This window comes from Diplotaxodon limnothrissa, linkage group LG8, assembly GCF_057381915.1.
Source record: "Diplotaxodon limnothrissa isolate DT_005_m linkage group LG8, D_limnothrissa_male_GT1.1, whole genome shotgun sequence".
Taxonomy (NCBI): domain Eukaryota; kingdom Metazoa; phylum Chordata; class Actinopteri; order Cichliformes; family Cichlidae; genus Diplotaxodon; species Diplotaxodon limnothrissa.
This window is the reverse complement of record NC_140603.1, coordinates 5,990,367-6,015,306: the sequence shown is the minus strand read 5'-3', so window position 1 is coordinate 6,015,306 and position 24,940 is coordinate 5,990,367. Positions and strand designations below refer to the sequence as shown.

At 40.6% G+C, this 24,940-nt stretch overlaps 1 protein-coding gene across 1 annotated transcript in view; it reads left to right on the top strand.

The window, feature by feature from the left end:
- dnah9 (dynein, axonemal, heavy chain 9) overlaps nucleotides 1-24,940 on the top strand; it is a 199,808-nt gene that overhangs the window by 35,370 nt on the left and 139,498 nt on the right. The window contains exons 29-36 of the mRNA XM_085361180.1: nucleotides 393-545; nucleotides 998-1,123; nucleotides 9,070-9,309; nucleotides 9,499-9,659; nucleotides 14,679-14,835; nucleotides 15,777-15,881; nucleotides 21,866-22,023; nucleotides 23,613-23,751. Coding sequence (XP_085217306.1) covers nucleotides 393-545; nucleotides 998-1,123; nucleotides 9,070-9,309; nucleotides 9,499-9,659; nucleotides 14,679-14,835; nucleotides 15,777-15,881; nucleotides 21,866-22,023; nucleotides 23,613-23,751 — 1,239 coding nt within the window. The remainder of the gene's footprint in view (nucleotides 1-392; nucleotides 546-997; nucleotides 1,124-9,069; nucleotides 9,310-9,498; nucleotides 9,660-14,678; nucleotides 14,836-15,776; nucleotides 15,882-21,865; nucleotides 22,024-23,612; nucleotides 23,752-24,940) is intronic.

The following is a 24,940-nucleotide window of genomic DNA, read 5'->3' as shown; positions in this document are numbered from 1 at the left end:
ATTTAATGCTTCAGTCTATTCACACAGATGAGAAAAAAACAGTACTAACGTTTTCAGCTCTTTCTACAATTTACTTTACTAACAGTTTTCTAAAACTATGCTCCATCGTGTCATTAGGCTTTTGACTCACTGCTGCTGAATTTTGTAGTACATTTAGTGCCCACACAGGGGCAATGGTGCTTATAGTTTTGTATGTTACTCCAACCTCCATCATGAGTGCACTGGGTTTTTTTTGTCCTCAGAAAAATAAATAACTGTTAAAAACAACTCGCCATCAAAATCTCTTTCATCAGAAGCTAGCAGAGGTGTAGCAGAACACTGGTCCTGAAAAGCAACACTGTAACGTTTCAAACCGTGAGTGTAAATTGATCCCGAGCTGTGCGTTTGCTCAGGTCCAGAAGCATCTGTCCAAGCTGTTTGACAACATGGCTAAGATGCGATTTGAAACCGATGGAGAGGGGAATCCTTCGAAGATTGGTCAAGGCATGTACAGCAAGGAGGAAGAGTATGTCCCTTTCAATCAGTCCTGTGACTGCAGTGGACAGGTAAAAAGAGCCTTGGATATCACCATTTCTAGATGGATCCAAATGCTGAAGACGTTAATGGTGTTTATCTTTGTGACTTACTGCTGACATTGACAATTTTTCGAACCAGTCCTTTTCTGTAATGATAGGAAATACACACACACACACACACACACACACACACACACACACACACACACACACACACACACACACACACACACACACACACACACACACACACACATTTAAAAAAATATATATAGAAAGAATCTGTTTTGCCCCTGGAGGGGGATATAATTTTCCATTATATCCCGTAGTGTTATCCTGACTCCACTTCCACTTTAATGCTTATTAATGGCCTCATTAGGGTCCACTGATAAGAGAGTACATCGGCTCATGTGACACACATTGCAATATTTTTTTGGTTTTTGTATTCAGGGATTTGCCTGTTTTTGTGTTTTCTCTGTAAGGTGGAGATGTGGTTAAACCGGGTGCTCGACACCATGCGCTCCACAGTTCGCCACGAGATGACCGAGGCAGTAATAGCCTATGAGGAAAAGCCTAGGGAGCAGTGGCTGTTTGACTATTCAGCTCAGGTAAATAGGTTTGGTTTGATGTATGATGCTGTGAAAAATATTTTCCCCCTTCCTGTGTTCTGTAACTCAAGCTTTCAAAATTTTCAAGTCTCTCAGATCACTGTGGATGAATGCCCCACTATTCTTTGCAGAATTGTTTCAATTCAGCCTCACTGGAAGGTTTCCAGACATGAAAGACCTGTTTTAAGATCATGCCAAAGCATCCCAATCGAATTTAAGTTCGGACTTACAACCAACCCAAAGCCATGGAAGTGCTCTCAAGCAAAGCAAGAGAAAATAACCCCTCAACCCCCATTCCTACACACTACAACCCTAATCTGATGAAGCCGAAAAAGGGACGTCACTACCGCCTGCAAAGGATAACGCTGCTCATCCACGTTGTTCAAGCGCTGAAGCAGAAAAGCAGGCCCAGACCGTGACACTACCTCCACTATGTTTGAATTGTAGTATGATGTTCTTGTTATAATATGCTGTGTTAGTTTTACACCAATCGTAATGGGACGCAAACCTTCCAGAAAGTTTGTTTTTTTCTTCTCAGTGTTAACTCAAAAGACACGACGTCGTACTCTCATTCACAGCGCTTTATTCGTTCCGCCATTTCACATACGGACCACAACAACAACACATCGCGGGCAACCGTACTCTCGCGATAAAACAGAAAATAACAAGTTAACAATCTCCCTCTTTCTTAAAAAAAATAAAATAAGAGTATAAACACACCCCTGTAAACATTTGTATACATATATGTATATATTTATATAAACAAAAAAAACATTTCAAAAGTGCTTTGCTTTACTTAAAGCATACTATCATTGCACACAATAAACAATGGTACATTTGAATGCAAAGACAACTTTGTAGACAAAGGATTACAGTATCCAGAGGCCTTCATCTAGCGCCTTTAGAAGGGTTAAAGGTGAAACTCCCTTTTTCGTCAGACAATCAGCAAGTTGAGATTTTGAATCTGACCAACAAACCTGTCTGATTTTCTTGGCTTGTATGAGCTCTTTAATGCTGCTCATTTCTAGCCTCAGTCTCTTCTCTGTAACCTGCTTAGTAGACTTGAGTGCATCAAACAAGGAATGATTATCAGTTACACAGATCAAAGGAAGAGCGTTTAGACCAGTGTTACCAGTTGTAAGCTCAGAAAAAAGTGTTGCCAGGAAGACAGCACTGTCTATTCCATCTGACATGGCAAGAGTTTCTCCTGCCAGTGTACTTCTGACCACGCGCCTGATTTTTTTAGACTGCCAGAAGAGAGGACAAAACTTTCCTCCTTTACCCATAAGGACGATTAATGCCCCTCCTTGAGTACCGCCATCAGGAAGGTTGCCAAATGAAGCATCACTGAAAACAACCAATGCCAGATCCTCACTGTTACCCAAGTGCTGAAACTTAAGAGTCACTTTCTCTGCCTTAAGTTTACAGATAACTTTGTTCACTTCATGAATAGACTGTACAGTTGCATCTTTGATATTAGATCCAAGGCTACATGTGTCAAACATAACATCAGGCCTTGTTTGTTTGGCAACCCACAAAATCTGTCCTATTTTTGACCTGAGTTGCTCACGTTCTGTTTCACTTAAGGGAGCCTCCCTCTGTACAGCCCGTGCTGCTTGTAGCTGAACCGGTTGTAGGTTGTCAATGTAAAGTTGTTGATGCACCTCTATTACATCATTAACTGTACAAATGTCCATACCAACATAAGAAAAGCTGTCATGTTCTTCACGGCCCACAAGGAAGGTAGATTTCAGTACAGGAATGATATGAGTTGCAAAGTGACTTGAACCAGCCCAAAGGAAATCATCAACGTGACATGCAAGCACTCCTGTAACCTCAGATTGTTCATTCTGCCAATAGAACACTGCAGGATCAACCTGTGATATTTTACCACCAGTTTTGAGCATAATGTCTTTGACCTTATTGTACCAATAAAGTGAAGCATCTGCAAGTCCATAAACACACTTTTTCAGTTTCCATAGAACATTGTCCTTGCCAGCTTCAGGTGGGGGACGAAGATAGATGTCTCTTGACAGTTGCATTCCCTGCAAGAAGGCAGATTTAATGTCCATTGAATTTACTCTCCACTTGTTTTGACATATCACAGCTAGCACCAGTCTGAGGGACTCAGACGCACATGTTGGAGAGTCTTTCTGTAGTTCTTTAGTATTTACCTCTTCAAACCCCCGTGCCACAAGTCGAGCCTTTGGGACAACACCATTAGTAGTTTCTTTGAGTGTACAGACCCATCTAGTAGACACACATTTTTGACCCAGGTCTTTCACTTCATCAAACACACCATTACTTTGCCAGCTCTCAATCTCCTGCTGCTTAGCAGAATCAAAGGAAATATCTTTTGTTATGAGTACATCTGCATCTCTGTTTTCAGCTTCAGTGCAAAGACCATCAACAAGTGACATGTCTACAGCTTTCTTTTCACCTTCACTACCATCATGCTCAAGATATTGCACATTGTACCAGTTTTTGTATTGCCCTTTTGCTTTTCCCGCTCTGCCTAGCACTCTGGCTGTGTGTTGAACACCGTTGTCTCTGTTGGTAAAAGCAATCAGCTGTCCTGATCTTAACTTTACATTTGCAGAGACATGATCAGTGGGTGTAGAGGGCTCATTTGCAGTTTGTGTGACAGACATGTTTTCTGTAGTGTTAGTTTCTCTGTCAATAGTGATGTCTTCTTCCTCACTAATACTCTGTTCCCCATCGGGTGTGTCAGTGTCATCATTTTCAACTGCGTCTTTGTTGTCATCATCAGTAGTACTGTGTGATATTTGTTTATCTCCAGTCCGTGAATCCACTTTAGTCAATCTTGACTGGTGTACTCTTACAAGAGTCCCCCCATGTCTTACAAATACAACAGTTCCATCCTGCCCAATAACTACACCTGGACCCTTCCACTCTGTACAGTCGACTCGTTTGTAGTATACTTTATCTCCTGCCTCATATTTGTCATCTGTAGGCCTAAGTTGTTTGCGTAGTGCTCTCCTGATCCTTTCTGAACACTCTGCCTCAGTAAATGCTTTTCTGGAAGCATGTAATGCTGAGATATGTTCAGCTACTCTTGCACTTACAGTTGTGCCCTCTAAGGCAGGTGGCTTATCCATCAACACAGAAGGAAGGTTGGGGTTTTGGCCAAACACAAGTTGATGTGGACTATAACCATGTACATTAAGCATACTGTTTTTGGCCATAAGGGCCCAGTCTAGCGCAGTGTGCCAGTCACATCCTCGTTCCTTTTTTACCTTCAGGAGGATTTCTGTAAGTGTCATGTTATGTCTCTCCAGTAGTCCGTTGCTCCAGGGACTATACCCCGCCGTTGTTTTTACCTCAATGTTGAAGTTTTCAGCCATGTCCCGAATGTCTGTGTTGTTGAACTCTCCGCCGTTGTCTGTGTAGAGCCGTCTGGGGGCACCGTGAATGCTTATCCAGGTGTGAATGAAGGAGTTGATGATCTCTGCAGCTTTCTTTGTCTTTACGATGCTGCCAGCACTGAAGCGTGTGAAGTGGTCGATGATGTGAAGGTACCACACATTGGGCTCCAGCTCATGTAGATCCATCGCTACTGTCTCATTATACTCAGAAGCCAGGGGTAGACCAACAGCAGGTCTCGGCTTGGTTTTGCAATATTTCTGACAAATGTCACAGTCACGAACTATCTCTTGTAGAATAACTGCACATTGTTTATCTGTATTGCCAGAGCTTTGGATGAGCCTCAATATCCTCTCTGCAGATGCATGACCAAACTGCTTATGAAGTTTCACAAGGACTTTCTGTTTCTCTTTTGTAGACATTTCAGCAGTTACCATGAGAACTTCATTTTCATTGCAGCTTTCTGTAGTATTTTCATCTCTAATGTCCACACAATAGTGTCCCGAACTAGTGAGCTCTAGGGGAACAGGCTGCTTGAACATGACAACACTGTCATTCTCCATGTCTAGAACAGTCCCTGCTTTCTTGAGAGACGTTTTGCTCAGTAGTAGTGGAATGTCAACAGGAACTACTTCACTTTCAATGTCACATTTTGTTTGTCCAATTTTTGCTGGAAGTTTCACTTTTCTGCTGGAATACACTACAATACCATCCCCAAAGCGAAATGGTCTGGAGCTGGGGGTTTCTGATTGCAACAGCTTGTTTACTTGGCCTTGGCTGAGGTCACGCATGTAACTATCTAGCCACTTCTGACCACAAACTGTACGTGTACATGCAGTATCAATAATGGCTGACCCCAGTGCCTCAGTCAGGAAGATTTCAGAGTCTGTCATTGAGGCTTTAGTGTACAAAGTAATGTTACACTCCTCCACTTTCCCATCTTCAGTTAGCTTTACTTGGTCACCATTACGATGAGGACAGTCTTTCGCCCAGGGGTAAGTGCTCTGACAAATAGCACATCTTGTTCGCTTGCCAAACTTGTCAAGTGGGTTGGTACCTTGTAGTGGTTGTCGCTGTCCACTCCGCGACGAAGTACCGTTGTTTCGTTTGTATTTGGGACCTTTTTGTTCCGTAAGGAAAACTGCTTCTTGGTTCAGTTGAATTCCGCTGAAAACTCCGGTTACTTTCCCTCCGAAAATCCGTTTCAGTGCAGACTTCATAGACGCAAACGTTAAGTCCGTGCACGCTGTCAGTGCAAGCTGTCGACTTTTCTCATCAAGACAAGCTGTATCTAGAAGCTTAAATGCTAGCACAGCGTCAGGCAGCGTCATGTTGTACTTTTTCATCCGGTTATAACGCTGTTCAAAGTCTATAATGTAGTCTGCCATGGACACGCTGTGGTTCTTTGCAATGGAGTCAAAACACGAGTAGGCTTCATAAGCGCGGTCTTTCTCTTCTCTCTGAAACACCGCGTCAAGTTTTGCAAGTAGTATTTCCATACCGTCATCTTTGTCTAAATCTTCCGCGGGTATCTCCATGGCCGTTTCTCTGGCTCTTCCCTCGAGGCCCAGCGCCACCGCGAGTGCCTGCTTCTTTTTATCCAGCTCCGTAACCCGTCTCCAGATATTGACTTCATTCTTCCAGCATTCGTATGGCCTGGCTTCATCAAGCTTTGGTGGTACTTTGTAATTGGAAACCATCCTCTGCTACCAATGTTAACTCAAAAGACACGACGTCGTACTCTCATTCACAGCGCTTTATTCGTTCCGCCATTTCACATACGGACCACAACAACAACACATCGCGGGCAACCGTACTCTCGCGATAAAACAGAAAATAACAAGTTAACACTCAGCCCAGAGAATAAATATTCTCTGGATCCTCATTCTGCCAATCCTGATTGCCTAGTGATTGCAGTGACCACGTCGGACATAACATCTCACCCTTAAGTCACCTGTGCTACCACACAGACATAATTAAAACACCTTTTCTCACTTCAGAGCAAATCTGAACCTGTATATGGGTTATAGAGTCTCAATTTCTCATAGTGAGACATCAAAAGAAATGCTAGGAATGAAAACTTTAGGTTACTTGCATCATCCCAGTTCTTAGAGAAATTTAAAAACTAGTAGTTTTGTTATGTATTTAATCTGGTTATCTCTCTAAAAAGTAAAATTTGTTTGATGATCTGAAACATGTAAGTGAGAAATATACAAGTAAAAAAAACAGAAATTGAAAAGGGGACAAATATGTTTTCACAGATTTAACTGCTGACATCTATTATTTGGACTGGTACCAAATTCCTGTCTGGGCCTCTCATAGTTACTTTCACAAGCTTAAAAATCCTTTACATAGCCAATGTGTGACTGTGATAATGGACCACTTATTCTTACCTGAAAATGCTACATACCAGGTATCACTGATTCATGTGTGGCTACAGATGGAAGTTAGAGTGGTCACTTCCTACCTCTTTTCACTTGGTCTGATTTAGGGTTGGATGATCTGCTCATTGTTTTGATTATACTAATGCTGGGAAGTTCAACATGCACAGCAGTGCTATAAGTGTGTAACTCATACACATACATGCCTAGACACTTATGACATTTATCTATGTCATAGGTCTCAGTTATATGCAGAGAGATGAATTGAAACTACAGCAATGTAGATTAATTTTTTATGAATCTCATAAAAATGATCATATTAATTGAATGCATCATTGATTAGTTATTGTCAATAACTTTGGTAATCTTCGATCCTAGATATCATCATCACAGCCTTAGTCTGATTATTGTTCACATGATAATTTCTTTTATTTGTTATTTTCAATTGAGTCCTGTTATATGAAGCAAATTCCACATTTCTGGGATATTCTGTTATCTGGCTTCACTTACTCTAACATCAGCAGTGTTGCTAAGCAGTCCGCAAAGATAGTTATGAACTGAGACATGAATTCGATGAGGCCAACCCGGGGTTTCCACATCTGACTTTGAGGGCGTTCACAAATATGCTTCATAAACAACCTTAACTGCCCCTCAAACTGGGTGGTGGTACCAAATCTACAGAGAATAGCAATTAAAAAAAAAAAGTTAGGCCTTTATAGCAAAGTTAAAATCAATTCCATGATCAATAGTGTTTATGAAAGCAAGGATAAAAATATATTTAGCTTAAATTATTCCAGAAGTAACTGACAAAGACTGAAGGTCAATCTTTTAGTAATCCAAATTAATTTTTTGGGCAGGCTTTAAATTAAAAACTTAAAGTTAGCAATAAAAGCAGAACGGTCAAAATCAAAGCAGCAAAGCAGCAGAGACATAGAAATCTTGCCTTTTGAAAACAGCCTCTTCTAGAATTCCCACATACTCATTAGCATTTATTGTTAGATGCTATTGAGTTGTTTGATCTTCTAGCTCTTTCAGTCTTCATCCCCAAAGTTTGCAACACAAGCCCTTTGTCATTTTCACAGACTTTTGAAAGCTCACTTCAGAAAACTGCAAACTTCAGAGTGACAGAAAACGTTTTTCATTTTCTTACTTTTCAGTACGATTAGAAGGTCCTAAACAAGTGAAGTGCCCTATTACAATTAGATGCAACTGTTTAGCTGCTGAATAGTTTTGGATGTGTACAACAAGCTACTCCTGAAGTCGTTTGGCACAAAAAAAGCTGTATTTTTTTGTGACACCAGCTGTGCACTACATCATCGGGTGTTCTTCAACCAATAAATAAATGAAAAACTGACTTTTTTGCAAAAAATACATTATAGTGAAATTGTTTATTTTACAAGTATAACAGGTGTTACATAAACCATACAACAGTGTATTTATAGCCTGAGATAGTTTGTAATGCTTGTATATCTGTATATTTGTATGGTGCGAACTTATCAGTCACACAGTAAATCACACACAGCTTTATTCTCCCTTTTGACACTAAAGAGGACCATGAATTACAAAATGAACATGATGCTCTTTCATTAACAGTAACTAGTGCTTGAGACCATAAGTTTATCAGAAAAGTATTTACTGAGGTCATAGGTTAGGAGAACCCAAGGATGTTTGTCTTGTAGACTCTCTTTGTAACCAGTGGAGATGCTCCTTGTTGGGCATAGATAGAATGCTTTCTTTTGGCTTGCATCACTCAGAAGCTAAGCTCATCTTTATTAGCTCATCTGTATACCTGATTTCTGTATACCCTCCAACCTTACCCTTTCCAGTTGCAAAGGTATTAGAAGGCTTCAACTGGAATTATTTTTAAATGCCAAGTCCATTAATACCCAGACAAAACAACACCTGCTCAGTCCATGTAGTGTTCCTTAAAGATGACTCTCCACATTTGTCAGGAACAACAGCCAAAACAAATCTGTTTTTCAGTTCAAATATTCCTTTACATCTCTTTCCAATGGTGGGGGTTTTTATGCAAAAACATATAGGGCCATATGTTTTGTGTGCCTTTGTTGGCACAATTCCTAGATTTGTTTTACATTTAGATGATGTTTTAGCTCAAAGTGAATACAAGTAAACTACCAGAGAGAATCAGAGTGGTTTCAATGTCTCTGACTCCCTTTTCAGGTGGCTTTGACCTGCACACAGATCTGGTGGACGTCTGACGTCACTATGGCTTTTGCACGTCTGGAGGAGGGCTACGATAACGCCATGAAGGAGTACTACAAAAAACAGGTCTCCCAGCTCAACACTCTTATCTCAATGCTGATTGGCCAACTTACACCGGGTGATCGGCAGAAGGTCATGACTATCTGCACCATCGATGTCCATGCCAGAGACGTCGTGGCCAAGATGATCACTCAGAAGGTGAGAGGGTCACGAGGGATACGTCTGCCAGAGCCAGTGCTCAAAAAAGCTTATGCAGCTGCTGTATTTTTTGTGATGCTGTTACCAGTGAGTAATGAACTAAAGATATTCCAGCAAGTATGTCATTATCATAATTAGAAGGTGACAAAGCATATATTATTTTGGATTGTATCTCACTGTTTTTTTTAGGTGGAGAATTCTCAGGCCTTTGTGTGGCTGTCACAGCTGAGACACCGTTGGGATGAAAAGGAGAAGCATTGTCTTACTAACATCTGTGATGCCCAGTTTCTCTACTCCTACGAATACCTGGGAAACACACCGCGATTAGTCATCACTCCTCTAACAGATAGGTATGGAGGGCTTGGACAATTTTTTGTCTCTTTTTTCCCAGACAAAGAGGCAATGAAAAAAAGTGTCATGTCTATAACTTCTGTTCTCTGAATTTGATATACAAAACATATGGGATGGGGGATATCACACCCCGTGTATCCTGCCTGAAGACACCTCTATTCAAGCCTTTACGACAGATGACCTCTAATGATGTATTTGTGGTCCTGCCTAGACATATACACACCATCACAGTCATCCCTCTCTTTCAGGGAGCAGAAGTTGTAGACATAAGAGTTTGTTTCCTTTTAGCCAGTTCACTCAGTATAACACATACAGTATGGGACATATATGTTCTCTGCAGAACAGCCACTGAACTGGAGTCGGAGCACCAGCAGCCTAGTCCTTGGTAGACCCAAGAGAAGGGACACAATGATCCACCAAAGAGGCTGTCATGTCTAAATGATGGAACTCAGATTATTTTTGCCACAATACTCAACGACTTTGCTAGAAATGCCAGGATAACCAGTGGATATTCATAAAGTGCATACAGCCAACCTGGATGTTTGGTAGATTTGAGTGGGAACCTTAGCTTGTGGGTCCTTTATTCAAAAGGGCTAGGCTTGTTACTATGGCTCTTTAGGTTGTCAACGTTTTTTTAAACACTGTATTAAGGGTATTTCAGATTTGTACATTATTTGATTTAAAACAAGAACCATACTGCTGGGGTTTGATTACACATCGATGCAGACAGTGTGTGAAAAAAACTATAACTGAAACCACAGGATTTATACAAAGGTTGAAAAAGCTTTGTAAAAATCTTGAGTTAAAGCCTAGAAAAGTGTCGTTCTGTTGGAGACTGCCACTCATAAGACCAGGCAACATTTTTCTCTGTGAACTGTTCTTACAGGAGTGTGGCTTTCTGCTGCTGTAGCCCTTCTGCTTTAAAGGTTGACATGTTGTGGATTGAAAGCTGCTTTTCTTTTTTTTTCTCAGTTGTTACAACTGGATACTTGAGTTACTGTTGTTCTGTCAGCTTGAAGCAGTCTGACCATTTATCTCTCATCTCTGATATCAACCGGGCATTTTGGCCAAGAGAGCGGACACTGGCTGGATAGGATCAGTCCTAGAAAGCAAAGGTCTTAAAATGAAGCCACTCTCTGAATTCTTATGTATGTAGAAGAATCCAAAGATTAACTGGCCTGCTGTGTTGAGGAGAGGAAGTTTAGCAGTAAATAAAAAAGTAAATGAAAAACAACCAAGAATACTTACTGTGTAGTACTCTACAGGTGCTGTTTTGCAGGAAACTTGAGTGCTTTTCAAAAATCCATTTGTACTAATAGTCTTCTTCCCTTGTCACTGAGAAGAAAATGGAGGTTTCTCATCTGATAATCACCATCTGATGCTTTGGAAGCATCTTCATTTGAATCATTATGCACACCCACCACAAGTAAAATCTTTCAGCTCAACTCTGCATGGTCACTGTGCCAGCTGCTGGTTTGTTCGTGCCCACATGTTTTTGCAGGGTTAGTTAAGCTACAGAGAGTTGAATACCTGCCTCTCAGAGTCCTTTTGCGAACCGCAGTGTTTGACTGTATGGTTTTCCAAGCTGACCAGTATTCCCTTTGAAGCTTGAACAAAGCATAAACAATGGGCTTTGATGGCATCATCAGCAGCCGTGGAGCAAGGCTTCACCATATGGTGCATGCCCTCGCTGTGACTCACACAGTTTGCCACTGGCTTTCATTGAAACAATGGACCATAGACCAGGGGGCGGGGTGTCAAATCCTTTAATCCATGACTTGAGAAAATGGCTAAAATAGTGTTTGCTACATGAATTGTTACACAATTCTTCACATCAGAGTCAACAAGAGAAAAACACAACCTGACATCCACAGGCACCACAGTAGCATAGAGTAAAATCCACGTTTTTATCTTAACACTACATGCAGATTTCTGTGTATACTAACATATCTTAAATGGTTAGTTTATCTAAAGTATGAAACCATTATCTTTATCAAAGTTCAGCAAGTTTATATTATATGACATCAATTTTGCAATTCAGAAGAACTTTGTTAGAGATGGAACAAAGCTGTGAGATACGATGCAAGAGGATGACAAGGCAATACAAAAAAACCTATAAATATGATTTAGACTAAATCAGCAGCACTGTTGTAGTGCAGTGCAAGCTATGAAAATCAGTCCTTGGACACACAAGAAACCAATGCACCCTGAGAACTGGAGCAATACTGAAAAGATGTCTAAACAGTATTTAGATTTCCTTTAAAAGTGAGGGAGGAGGCCCCGGGGCAGACCCAGGACACACTGGAGAGATTATATCTCTCGGCTGGCCTGGGAACGCCTTGGTGTTCCCCCGGACAAGCTGGAGGAGGTGGCTGGAGAGAGGGAGGTCTGGGCTTTTCTGCCTGGACTGCTGCCCCTGCGACCCGGTCCTGGATAAGCAGAAGAAAATGGATGGATGGATGGTGAAAGATGGAAATATATTTTTCTGTAATTATGGCAAAAAAGAAAAATACATCTCAGAGTTTACTACAGAATCATTTATTTATACTGGCTATCGTCAGGCTTGACTTAGCACCACATGAACCTCTACCTGCTGAAGGGTTCTGGTCAGAGTAACCCGCAACTTTGCAGAATAATAAAAATTTAAACAAAAAAAATGTCACAATGAGACGGGTGGTCCATGAGGTAAAATGTATGGAAGTGGGATCACTCCATCCATTTGTCTGTAAGACCTCTGCGAACTCTTCAGGCAGCCAGTAGTAGCTGTAGCTTGTAGCTTTTCCTAGCATGTAGGAACAATAATTCTTGATTTCAAATAAAGGGCACACTGGATGTTGCATTAATTCACTTCACCATCTTGTGGTTAAAACTGGTACTACAGAAAAGTACAACCTGGCCCTATTTCAGCTTAAGTTGATATATCTTTAACACGGCATATTTTGGACATAAGGTCATACCAGATATTTTTTCATATACTGTTGATAGCCTTAGTTAATTTTGAAAGTTTTTAAGCAATCTTTCAATGCTGCGATTTACAAGTCCATTTAAAAGACACTATTAATTTATTAATTACCCTCTCATGACAAATCAGAATGCTTTCTGTGACAAGGCTCTACAGCATCGGTTTACATGAAAGCAGGCAAACAGAATTTCTTAATTACTGACATTGCTGCGTTTATCAAAGCCTTTGTCACTTAAGATTTTAAACATTAATATTGTCTAGAAGAAATGTGAATTCTTAAGCAGTATGTGAATTCGTTCACATGACCTCTGTGTGATTATGTACCACAAGGTGGCTATTTTCAATCTGTTGTGCTCACTTTCTGCAGCAGGATAATTAGGCTAAAGGAAGTGACTCTAATCTATAACAGCGTGTATGTTATCAGCGTAATGTTTGCACTCACTCAATACTCCAAAGCTGCACCATTATGCAAAATGTCAACCCCCCACCCCATACACACACACACACACACACACACACACACACACACACACACACACACACACACACACACACACACACACACACAGGAGTGGAGGGAGAATGAGTCAGACAGGTAGGCTGATATATAGCTGTTCTTCTTAAAGACACTGTAATAAAATAAGTCACCTTATCGCAACCCTGTTTAGTTTCACTCTTTCCTATCTTGCTTTAGTTATTCAGTGCAGACCATCCTTATCCAGCCTCCTTGATGACTTAGTGTGAGATTTCTGGCCGTATTTTAGCGAAGAGTCATGAAGCCGATTGGCTCTGATACACTGTATACAGATGGCATCATTTGTCTTCTCTGACTTCTATCTCTCGTTACGCTTCCCGATATTTTCCCCTTCCATACATCATCTATTAACCAGCAGCTTATTAAAACAACTGCTGTGTTGATATTTAAGGCAAACCAGCGTGTTCACTGCTGTGATCAATGGAGTCCTGATTGTCAGTTCACATTCGCAGTGCTTCTGCTTTTTATTGACACTAGCTGGGCAGACTGCTTGCTAGTCCTGACAGGTTGTGGAGCAGAAGCAATCAATGGTGTCACTAATCAGCCTGTGTCATAATCAAAGCACAGGAACAGATTATATTATCATATAATAAAATTATGTACAGTGACAGCTGAGACAACACCAAGACATTGTCAGTGCTGGTTATAGGACAACGCAGGGTTGTTTTTTGTCATGTTAATAGCTGCGTGCAGTTCTTGTAATGCGGTGGCAGAAACCCAAGCTTTTTTCTCCTATTGTGCATTTATTATAAGAGAGTGTGGATGATTTAACAGGATTGTATTGTTGCAGTGACCGGGGAAGAAAGTCCTCTGCATTCAGCTCTTTCGCTGCGTGCTGGTTCGGCTGTGTGAGGGACAGGAGCATTGTTCTTAAGTGAATTGGTGTAATGTCATGCTGATCACTGATGCCACTTTGTATTTTGATTTGACACGGAGGACTTCAGTGTCTCATTAAGCCACCTGTAAATCATGCACTCAGTCCAAATTTTGGTTTTCAGGCTTTGAAAACAATGTCTTTATTCAAATCCTTATTATGGTCCTCAGACACACAGGCAGCAACGTGCAGGTTCCCACACAGAATAGTATGTTTTTGTTTTCTTATATCAGTATTTACAGCAGAAGTAGTGCTGGTAGCTGGTAGCACCTATACAGTCGCCCTAAAGCAAACAGTGGCAAACACATTTGTTCAGTTTACTGTTTACTGAAAAGCATGTTCATGCACACTGACATACCCATGCTAAAAACCTTGGGCTCCTGCATGTGTTTTCACAGAGTTTTGGCCAGAATTAGCAACTGTGAAATTTCAGTTCCTCAGCATTCATTATTTTGACACATAAAAATATAGAGAGTGTTCTGGGTTTAAACTTGCACAGAAGCAAGAGCCTTCTGTAGAGACGTTTTACTCCCGAAACTGTGATTTCATGTTTAAGTTTCCTATCTTTGTGCTCAACCAGAGAACCGACTTATATGGATGTGCGTGGACTGTAGTAATGCAACTAGAAATATCTCCACTATGTTTAGATGCTACATCACACTGACTCAGTCCCTCCACCTGACAATGAGTGGAGCTCCAGCTGGGCCTGCAGGCACGGGGAAGACTGAGACTACCAAAGACTTGGGACGGGCCCTGGGAATCATGGTGTACGTGTTTAACTGCTCCGAGCAGATGGACTACAAGGTGAGCAAGCGTGCATGAGCACAAGCTTCTGTGTTTGAGCCCACGCACAGAGCCAATGTGCGTTCGCAGCATGTGTGTTTCTTTTCATCTTTGCCTTTGTCAGCGATATGGTATGCATTTGTCATTAAAGTTGTCAACCTACCTTTATGCCCTTCTCTATTCATCTTTGTTCTTTTCATCTTCTGTTTGCTTTCCCCTTGAAAGAATAGCTGATTAAGTAAACCCCCATTGTTATTGCTTTACCAAACCTTGTCAAAAACCCTTCTCTGTATTCAGCCTCCGCCTGCCTTTATTATGCTTTTATATTTCACTCATATTTTCTGCATATTGAGGGGTCAACGGAGACATAAACGCAATCTTACAATCCAGCTTGCTCCTGCTTCCACTAGACAGGGGAATCATTATATTATAGAGGTGTCCGGCACACCTATAAACTCCAAAGCTCTTGTGTACAGATAGATGTGCTAATACACATGTGCGCTTCAACATTTCGCAGAGCCCTGCATTGTTAGTCATATTGAGTTACGCACATACACAAGTTAAATCAATCCTCCGGTCAGCTCCAGTCCACGTCAAGGAGGCTTCGCTCTTTCTGCTTGTAATTGGAGTCAACGGCCTGCTTCATCTTGGTCTCAGGGGGGCTGTTCACCTGCTCTCGAGCCAGTGTTAAGGGTAGCTGTAATGTGTGCAGGCAATATTTTAGCCTTCTTTTTGTTGCCATCAGCCCCTGTTTTTACTAGTGTGAGGCTTTGTTTGTGTTATTATTCACAAACTTGCATGTCTCTGTAGTAGCTATGACAAAACTGTTTTTTCATATATCTTCTGTGTAATTGCTGATACATATGCGTCTCCCTTTCCACGTCTTACCAGTCAGACTGGATCTGAATCTGACTGGCTTCCTGCCCCAATGTGTCTGAATATTTGTCTCTTCGTGTCCACAGTCCTGTGGGAACATCTACAAAGGCCTGGCTCAGACAGGAGCTTGGGGCTGCTTTGACGAGTTTAACAGGATATCTGTGGAGGTGCTTTCTGTGGTGGCTGTACAGGTACGATTCCCTCCCCCTCCCCCTCAGGTATTTGCAGGTGGAGTTGATTGAGAGCACCGTGTGTGCATTTTATTTGTGGTCCAACTCAATCAAGCTCTAGTGAAAAGCCCTTGAAAACACTGCTGTTCGAGGAAACGGCCTCTTCATAACCAATTCCAAGTATAATCTTTTCAGCTATAACACTAATGTACCAAGGCTGCCACCTTTGCACCCCAGAGCTTCTTTATAATTGGAGCCTTCTGTGATCTGATTTGAGAGTTGAAGAGGGAAAACTGCCTCCCCAGCTTAACTTTGCAAGCAACATTAGTAGCAATCTTTGCAACTCAGATGGACTGACATGAAACACTCAGAGAACAGATAGCAAAATATTCTTTATTTGCCAACAAAATGTAGAAAAATCATCTTACAGTTTTTCCTGATACAACTGACCCCCTACAAGTCAGTCAGAACCTTCAACCTGGCCTTTTGTCATCCATAAATTAAAAACAGAACAAAACAAAAAACACCATAATATTTTTTAACCTTCTAATGATTTTTTTTTACATAATTTTCAGTTTTCCTATAATTCAGTTATAAATCACACGATACCCACCCAAATGCAGGCTCTCGGGGAGGCAGAAGTTTCAAAAAACTAACCTTTATTTCAGCAAAAGCAAAGTCCAAGCAGTGATGAGCAGTGGAAGTTAATGGAAACTAAAATACAAAACAACTGGCTGAAAGAACCCGAGGTGAGATAACAGACACCGTGACGAGGACTAAAGTGAACACACGGGACTACCTCTACACAAGATGGGTAATGAGACTCAGCTGATAGTGATCAAAGACAAGTCAGGAGGGTAAATAATACTAAATGCAAGACACTAGAGATAAATAACTCCCAAAATCAACAGGAAGCGAGGCGTGGGAAGCACATGAATGAACTTAATATGAGGGAACTGACAGAAGAGGATAGAAAAAGAAACACTGAGGTTAGAGCTAAACTTGGATACAAACTGGAAATAAGAACTCAAGACTCAAGGAAATACATACAAGCATACCAGAAGCAAATATAAACACTAAGTATGCTGAGAATAAAAATGAAAATAATTTAAATTAAAAAAAAAAACGACATAAATTCAGGTACACTGTGTCAAAGACCAAGGATGATTGACACGCCGTTCCTCATTAAAATCTGTGTATTTTTATGCTTGACGTTGCATTGTCTTGAAAGTTTCTGTATTCATTTTATGGTACATGCATAAGGTGGTTCCAACCTGAGCTGAACAGCTAAAACCAGTGCAAAATTTACTGTAGCCCCTCCAGAGACCACAACGACAACAACAGTTGGACAGAAACATAAGCGCAAATGAATGTTCCTCTTAATAATATAGTGCCATAGGGCAAACATGCTAGTTGTGTCACTGTTGTGTTTACAGTACAATTGGGGAATTGGACAAATATGTTGTGATTGGTTGGTAAACAACGACCCATTACAGCACAATTCGAAGTGTTCACTAATAGGAACTGGTAGGTCGTTGGACTGCTTTCCATCTTTTACAAAACAGAGGATAAAGATGTTAATCTTTATGTTAACATAAAGATTAACATCTTTATGTTTACTGTATGTTTACTTGTCTGATTAATTGGTTTGAAAAACAAACAGTACTTCATAAATGTATGTGGGGAACCTGACAGCTGTGCACGTATTGTACCCATAATTTTGGGCAGTATATTACAACCTCAGTGATCCACCAGGCCTAAAAATGGTGGAACTGCTATTTACACATATGCAGCCTGAAAAACTATAAGGCAGTTAAAAAATGGACTATAAAAAACTAGGGTAATTTAAATTAGTAGTACTGTTTTACCTGTTTTGCTGATGCCCATCCACTTATGTCCACTAATAAAGGTAAGCTATCATTCATATATCAAAAAGGTCTACTTTGATTTGGTATTTTCCCAGAATTGGAAAACATATAAAGTCCTTGCTGCTTCTCGCTTTGTATTTCCAGAGCTGCACATACAAAGCTCCTCTGTTCTCTCTGTGCCACTGCACAATCACTAATTAGTGTAAAGGAAGTGGGTTGCGCTACATGACTCGAGTGCATGAATCGAGTGCACCATTAAATTGTATTGAATCACCCCACCCCCACAGTTGCAGCATCCACTGGGTATAACAACATTTCTTGAAAGAAGCCCTTGGGTAAAGTGGTCACATAGTGGCCAAACCTGGTTTTCAGTTGGTCTTACTGATCTCAAGTGGCCTAAAATTGATTGGTGAATTAACGTTTGTGCTTCACAGTAGGGTTAATTATTTCCCCAGAAGAAGCTGGGATAGTGCTCTTTTTTTACTACATGGAGCTCTGTGAATGACCTGAACTGATCATTCTTTATAGTTATGCTCCTTTTCTCTCTTCACTTCATGCAAAATGACACATGTGGAGAAAAAAAAAGACTCTACACCGAGCATCGTATACTCTGTGTGACCTACAGTAGCTAACCCTCTGAGAACAGCACTCTTTTGAGAAATCAGCCATACTCTGCGTGTTTCAGCTGATTCTAGCTTTTCAGCTATCTTCCATTCTGTTATCCACGATCAAAGAGATCCTCTCTCTGTGGTTTCACAAGTCCCTGTGCTGTACTCCAATCCTGCCTACCGTTGGTCCTGACTCTATCTTCATGCATGTACACTACTGTCAAAGCAAAATGTACACAGTTGATAAGGATGCTGATTGCGATCATGATGATAATGGAGATAGAGCTCCTCAAAGGATCATTATTCACCCCTAGACTTAGCAGTCACTCCTCTGCCCTTCAGAGGAGAAATGAAAGTCAAGCAGTCTTCCTTCATAAGCCATAGAAGTCTACAGTACTTAGAGAATTTTAAAGTGCCAGAAGAATGAATTGGTGTTGCGTGGTGTAATGAATAATAAATCACGGTGGCTCCTACGTGGAGAAGTAGACCCAGAGAATGGAGGAGCGTCAAACTCCTGCTGTGAGAGCTGGCAGCCCACTCCAGCGCTCAGCCTTCCTGAGAGGAGCCAACACAGAGCCATCTCCCACCATACCACATGCACCTAATCCATCTTCTTACAGATGGATTAGGTGCGCGTGGCATTGCACAGTGACAAACGTGGCTGAGGCCTGGGCCTGGACCAGTTCTACATTAAATAAAGCTGAAACCAACCAAAGGCCTGCAGTTGTTATAACATGGAGATGGCTTGGTGGGGTTCTGCCTCGGTTACATCAAACACTGAATGTGTTTTATTTTGTTTTATTGAAGCCACTAGCTCCAGAGAGGAAAAAAGAATGGAGCTGGACCTCTCTGGATCATACCTCTTTTCTTGAGCTTCTTTTAAATGTGATTTTTGTGTTTTACTTCCCTTCCTATCCCTGTAGGATAGCAGTGGTGAGCTGCTGCCATTTCATATAAAACACAAGCTCCTCTGATGTTGTCCTAAAAACTTTTATTTCTTCTTTTTTTTTTGTCTGATGCAGCTTCCCTGTTTGTTTTTGCATTCCCCCCTCCTGCCTCTCCCCGTTGCGTTAGTATGACTGAGTGATCTGTAGCCGAGTACTCATCCATGAAGAGATGTTCCTCCTCTTTCCAGCTGTCGACTCGCTGTTCTACCGCTCGCATGTTAAATTCATAAAGCTTCTTACAGGCTGGGATTCAGAGTTTTAGGCCGAGACACACACATGCATGCACGTATACACACTCACAGAAAGTTCATTTCTGATATCTCATTCCCTCATAATGTAGACAAGCAGGGCTTTGGTAGTTCATCCATCCAGTGAACCCTGGCTGATAACATGCTCATACTATTGATGAAATTGCGTCCCTTTGCAAAAAAAGTTGCATGCTGCATAACAATTTGACAGGCTGTTGCAAATCGACTCTGCTGTGTGCTTGGTGATATTAATAATATGTTAATGAGAGTTGCACTTGATGCCGGGATATCAACTGTGTTTCAGATAGTTTCGGCTTGGCGTGGTTTGGTAGGGAGCCGGTGGCAATCATAGCTATTACCCGCATGTAGATGCCACATTGGTTGGAATTTTTATTACAAAGGTGTGTCAGTGAGGCCGCCATATTGGATGAGCGAGCCTGTATATTTCTCAAGGCAGACTAGAGATGGACCGATCCGATATTACGTATCGGTATCGGTCTGATACTGACGTAAATTACTGGATCGGATATCGGAGAGAAATAAAGCTCAAAGACATACTTTTCTTTCTTATTCTCATTTAAAATGTCTAGCTTTTTATAAATAATTATCTGAATCTTACACCCAAAGTTTTAATCTTATGTAAAATATATAGAAGTCCATTACTGTATATAGTAACTGTTAAGTCTAATATACCCTAGTAAGCTAGTTCTTTTTCCTTTGTGAAGATACCATCTGTGCAGTCTGCAATTCTGTAGAAGAAAGATGTTGAATCTATTTAATTATTCTTGAAAAATAATTTATTTCTGTGCATTTTTTTTCACGCTGCATCAAATTAAAGTTGACTACGTCAATTAAGCATCATGAGGTGGAGGGTGGGGGGTAGTTCCCTATTTTTTTTTTCTGGGAGTTTGCAACCCTATTAGTTAGGTTGCTTAATTTTTCTGCTAAGTACTCTTTAAAATACCAGAATAGGGAGGATGGAGTAGGTTTAAGTTTATTAGATTGATCAGTTTTGCTGAACTATGAAATATTTTGGGTGCAGTATATTTTTTACATACAGGTATAACAGAATAGCTTTAGTGTTGTTGTTTATTTAAACTTGAGTATGAACTTATACAAAATGCAGCAAGATATTAAAAAAACAGTTTTATTGATTAAAAAACACTATATCGGATTCATATTGGTATCAGCCGATATCCAAATTTATGATATCGGTATCGGACATAAAAAAGTGGTATCGTGCCATCTCTAAGGCAGACATGCTGAATTTTCATCCAGCTTACCAGCTGTTAGGTTTGTTACAAATGCTATAACTGTATCCATTCATCAAAAGTTGATTTTCAGTGTTCCAAAATAGAATGTTAAAATGACTGTAAAGACATGTCCACACCGCAAGAGATTTATAGCGACACGGTAACCAGAAACCAAAGAGAGTGAATATTTGGTGAGTTCCAGATGTGTGACTGAAGAAACTACCAATGAAAGTGAGAAATACTGTTGAATGAAAAATCATGGCACCATGGACCCAAGTCCTGCAGGGATAGCACTGTTGGGAGAGTAGTTGGCCAAAGACTTTTTGACAACTATTGGATGGATTTCTATAAAATTCTGTACAAACAGTTTTGGTGCCTAGAGGATGGATTATGGAAAGTTTGGTCACCCTCGAAATTTCATTAGTGCCTTGAACATGTAGGAACCTGACGGTATTGAATTGGAATAACTGTGCAAAGATTGCATATTAGCACTTCTGATTCAACACATTAGTTGATGTATGTAATGACTTGATTATATATCCGTGTTATGCTTTGGCATGTATGTAGTTGGTGCATTGTCATGTAAATCCTCCGTGGACAAGTCCAATGTCTGTTGGCCACAATAGATAGACACAGACACTCTGTCAGTTTACCAAATGTCATGGCTCTGACCCAAGCGGGCACTAGCAGACACTGATGCAAAAAGTATACAGTAACCAATGCTGTACTAAGTAAAAGTGAGTATTAGCAGTTTAACATTCTCATTGTATTTTTTCATTATTATTCATTAATTAGCTTAAAAATAATTTTAACATGCCGTTTTTTAAACTGTGACCAAAAAAGCCGAGCAACACCATGTAATTTGTCACAATGTATCACATGATTTTGACTTAAATGATGATTAAAAACACATTTTTGTATTTGTTTTTTTTAAATTGTGGTAGACAGAGTGTGCCATTTTTACTGCTTGGGAACATACACTATATACCCCTTTAATCCTCAAAAATGGGGCTAAAAAATGTTTGTGTGTTGGCATCCAGTTGCGACAGTTAATTCCATTTTGTATTATCTTTGAAATTAGGTCAAAAGCATCCAAGATGCCATCCGCGATAAGAAGCAGAGATTTAACTTCATGGGAGAGGAAGTGAATCTTTGTCCCTCTGTTGGAATCTTCATCACAATGAATCCAGGCTACGCTGGCAGGACCGAGCTTCCTGAGAATCTCAAAGCTCTGTTCAGGTAGGCCAAAAGATCTTCATAATGTGTACGCTTATTTGGATCATTCAGCTTGATCCTTTCATTTATTTCAGCTGGGTTAAATGGTAAAATGGTAAATGGCCTGTGTTTATATAGCGCTTTACTAGTCCCTAAGGACCCCAAAGCGCTTTACATATCCAGTCATCCACCCATTCACGCACACATTCACACACTGGTGATGGCAAGCTACATTGTAGCCACAGCCACCCTGGGGCGCACTGACAGAGGCGAGGCTGCCGGACACTGGCGCCACCTGGGTTAATCCATCTGTTAATATTTAATCCTGGGTTTACTCATGCATCAAGAGTACAAGTCATACCAAAATTCTGGAAAGAGTCCAGACCCCGAGCCACTAAAGTGGTTCAGACTCCCTAAGTCTATTTACTCAAATTACCAAAATTGATACGTAGGGACTGTTTCTTCAGCATAATGTAGGCCTAATGAAAAGTGCCAACTGTGTTTTCTGTTATCAGGAGAACATGTTTGTATGGACAAATGCAACTTTTGTACATTCAGGTGATGATTCTGTGTCATTAAACGGGTTTAATTTAAAATATCACATAACTGATCCTTCTTTTAGGCTGACTAAATATTAAATAACTGTTTAAATAACATAAAGGTAAAAAACAACAAAAAAGTTGAACATTGTAATATCTCAGGTTAATGTTGGAGTGGACATTCACTGATAAGCTGTGTTTGCATACGTGTTACTGGAGAAGAGCTGTGCCGCTTTTCTTAAATAATTGTAATGGATTCAGACCTGTATGTTGACATTGTTCTATTTTTTGCAGTGTATGAACAATATCCCTATAGTGCAGTGAAAAAATGTTTGTCCCGTTCCAAGTAAATACAGAGTACAGTTTTTGAATGATGATTTCATTTGTTAAGAGAAAAGGGTATACAACCTGTGTGCCTCCCTTAAACTAACTGGCTTTGCCACCCTTAGCAGCAAAAACTGCAATTAGGCATTTGCGATAACTGGCAACGAGTCTGTCTTTCAGATCACTGTGAAGACAATACTTAACAGAATAGTTTTAATTCAGGGTTTCGAGTGTGTGAACGGGACTCAAACCTTCCATAAAGTTCAGCTTTTCAATCAATCAATCAATCAATCAATCAAGGCTTTTTTCTCATTAGTCCGCAGGGCTGTATGACTGTAGCCCAGGTAGTAGACCAGGACACCTATTTATCGGAAGGTTGGCGGTTTGATCCCTGTCTGCTCAAGTTTGCATGCTAAATATCCTTGGGGAAGATACTAACACCGAGTTGCTGTCCGATGCATCCATCGTAGTATGAATGTGTGCGAATGGTAGATAGAAGCACTTACGTAGAGCACAGAAAAAAGTGCTCGTATGGATGGGTGAATGAAGCGAGTTGTGCAAGGTGAGTGCTCAAATAGAGTAGAAAAGAGCTACATAAGAACCATCCATGATGTACTGTAGTGCAGGTGACAAAGGATTTCTCCATATGGCAGCCATATGGAAATTAACTGCAGTGTTTTTTTCTCCTTTTTTCCATATGGGTATGAACAAACAACTTAAAGTCACTGCCTTCTTTACATTTGTACACAGACCTTGTGCCATGGTGGTGCCGGACTTTGAGCTCATCTGTGAAATCATGCTGGTGGCTGAAGGCTTCCTTAATGCCCGGGTCCTTGCTAGGAAGTTTATCACCCTCTATACGCTGTGCAAAGAGCTGCTGTCTAAACAGGTATTGCTTGCTTCATTCGATGTAACGCAGCCGATGTGGTTAGTAAAACCCAGATCCATTGCCATTTATAAACTGAGCAGCTGACACAAAGTTCTTTTTATTATTGCGGCTTCTGATAAAGGAATGACTCAGAGGCTCCATACAAGAGCTAACCTTGTGACCAACCGTTCGGGTGAAGTATCACATGCATATAAATAAGAAGCTGCAGGGGGATTGGATGTTATTTCATCAACATTTTTCTTTAATCTATTTTACCCTGCTCCTGTTTTACATGTTATGCCATCATTTACGTTTTTTAAAAAAAGCAATAAAACCACTCACAGTGCTGACTAATAGCTACACAGGTGCTCCTTAGCTTAGGTAAGTGATTTTATGAGCCCTCAATTCTGGATGAATTTCCCATGACCACAGGCCCGTTTAAGTGTCATAGCACACTAATTTCTTTTTATGGCTGTTTTATGAATCTCTAGTTCTTCAGAAATGTTTTAAAATTACCTTTTTAGGTTTTCTTTGCCTGGGTTTTCCAACATTAGCAACTTAGGCAATGAAATGAAAAGATAATGAACAGACTGCTTCTCTAAGCTAAATTCATATAAGGGCTGAAACTGCAAATCAATGAAAAGTGCAGATTCAGAAAACAACTTTCTAAAGCTTAACAAGTGCCTCATAATTATGGCTTTAATATTACAGAAGTTCTGCTCCATGGGCTTGTGACTGGCCATGAAAGTGGTTTTAAATGATTGTATTTTCATTTACTGCTTTCTCAATTTCCTCTTGACTCCTTTGTTCCTCTGTCCTTTGTGTTCACTCTTAGATATTCTTCATGTTTCTGTTAGTTTCTTTTTTTTCCTTTCCACTTCTTGGGGACTGTGGCTCAGGAGGTAAAGCAGGTCATTTAGTTGGGCAGGTTGGTCATTGAATCCCTGACTGCTCCAGTCTGCATGTCAAAGTATCCTTGGACAAGCTCCTGCTGCGCTCATTGGAGTGTGAATATTTTCATATTGCATTCACTTGACACGTATTCCTTCATTCATTTGTTTACCAGAGTGATGGTGGAAGGACGTGTCACTCATATCTCATTTTTGCGTCAGCGCTTTTTGCCAGATCCATCCATGCTGTACACGGCAGCTTCATTAATTTCCAAGGCATCCAGATACCAGCAGTTGTTTTTGTTTTCATATCGTCCTAC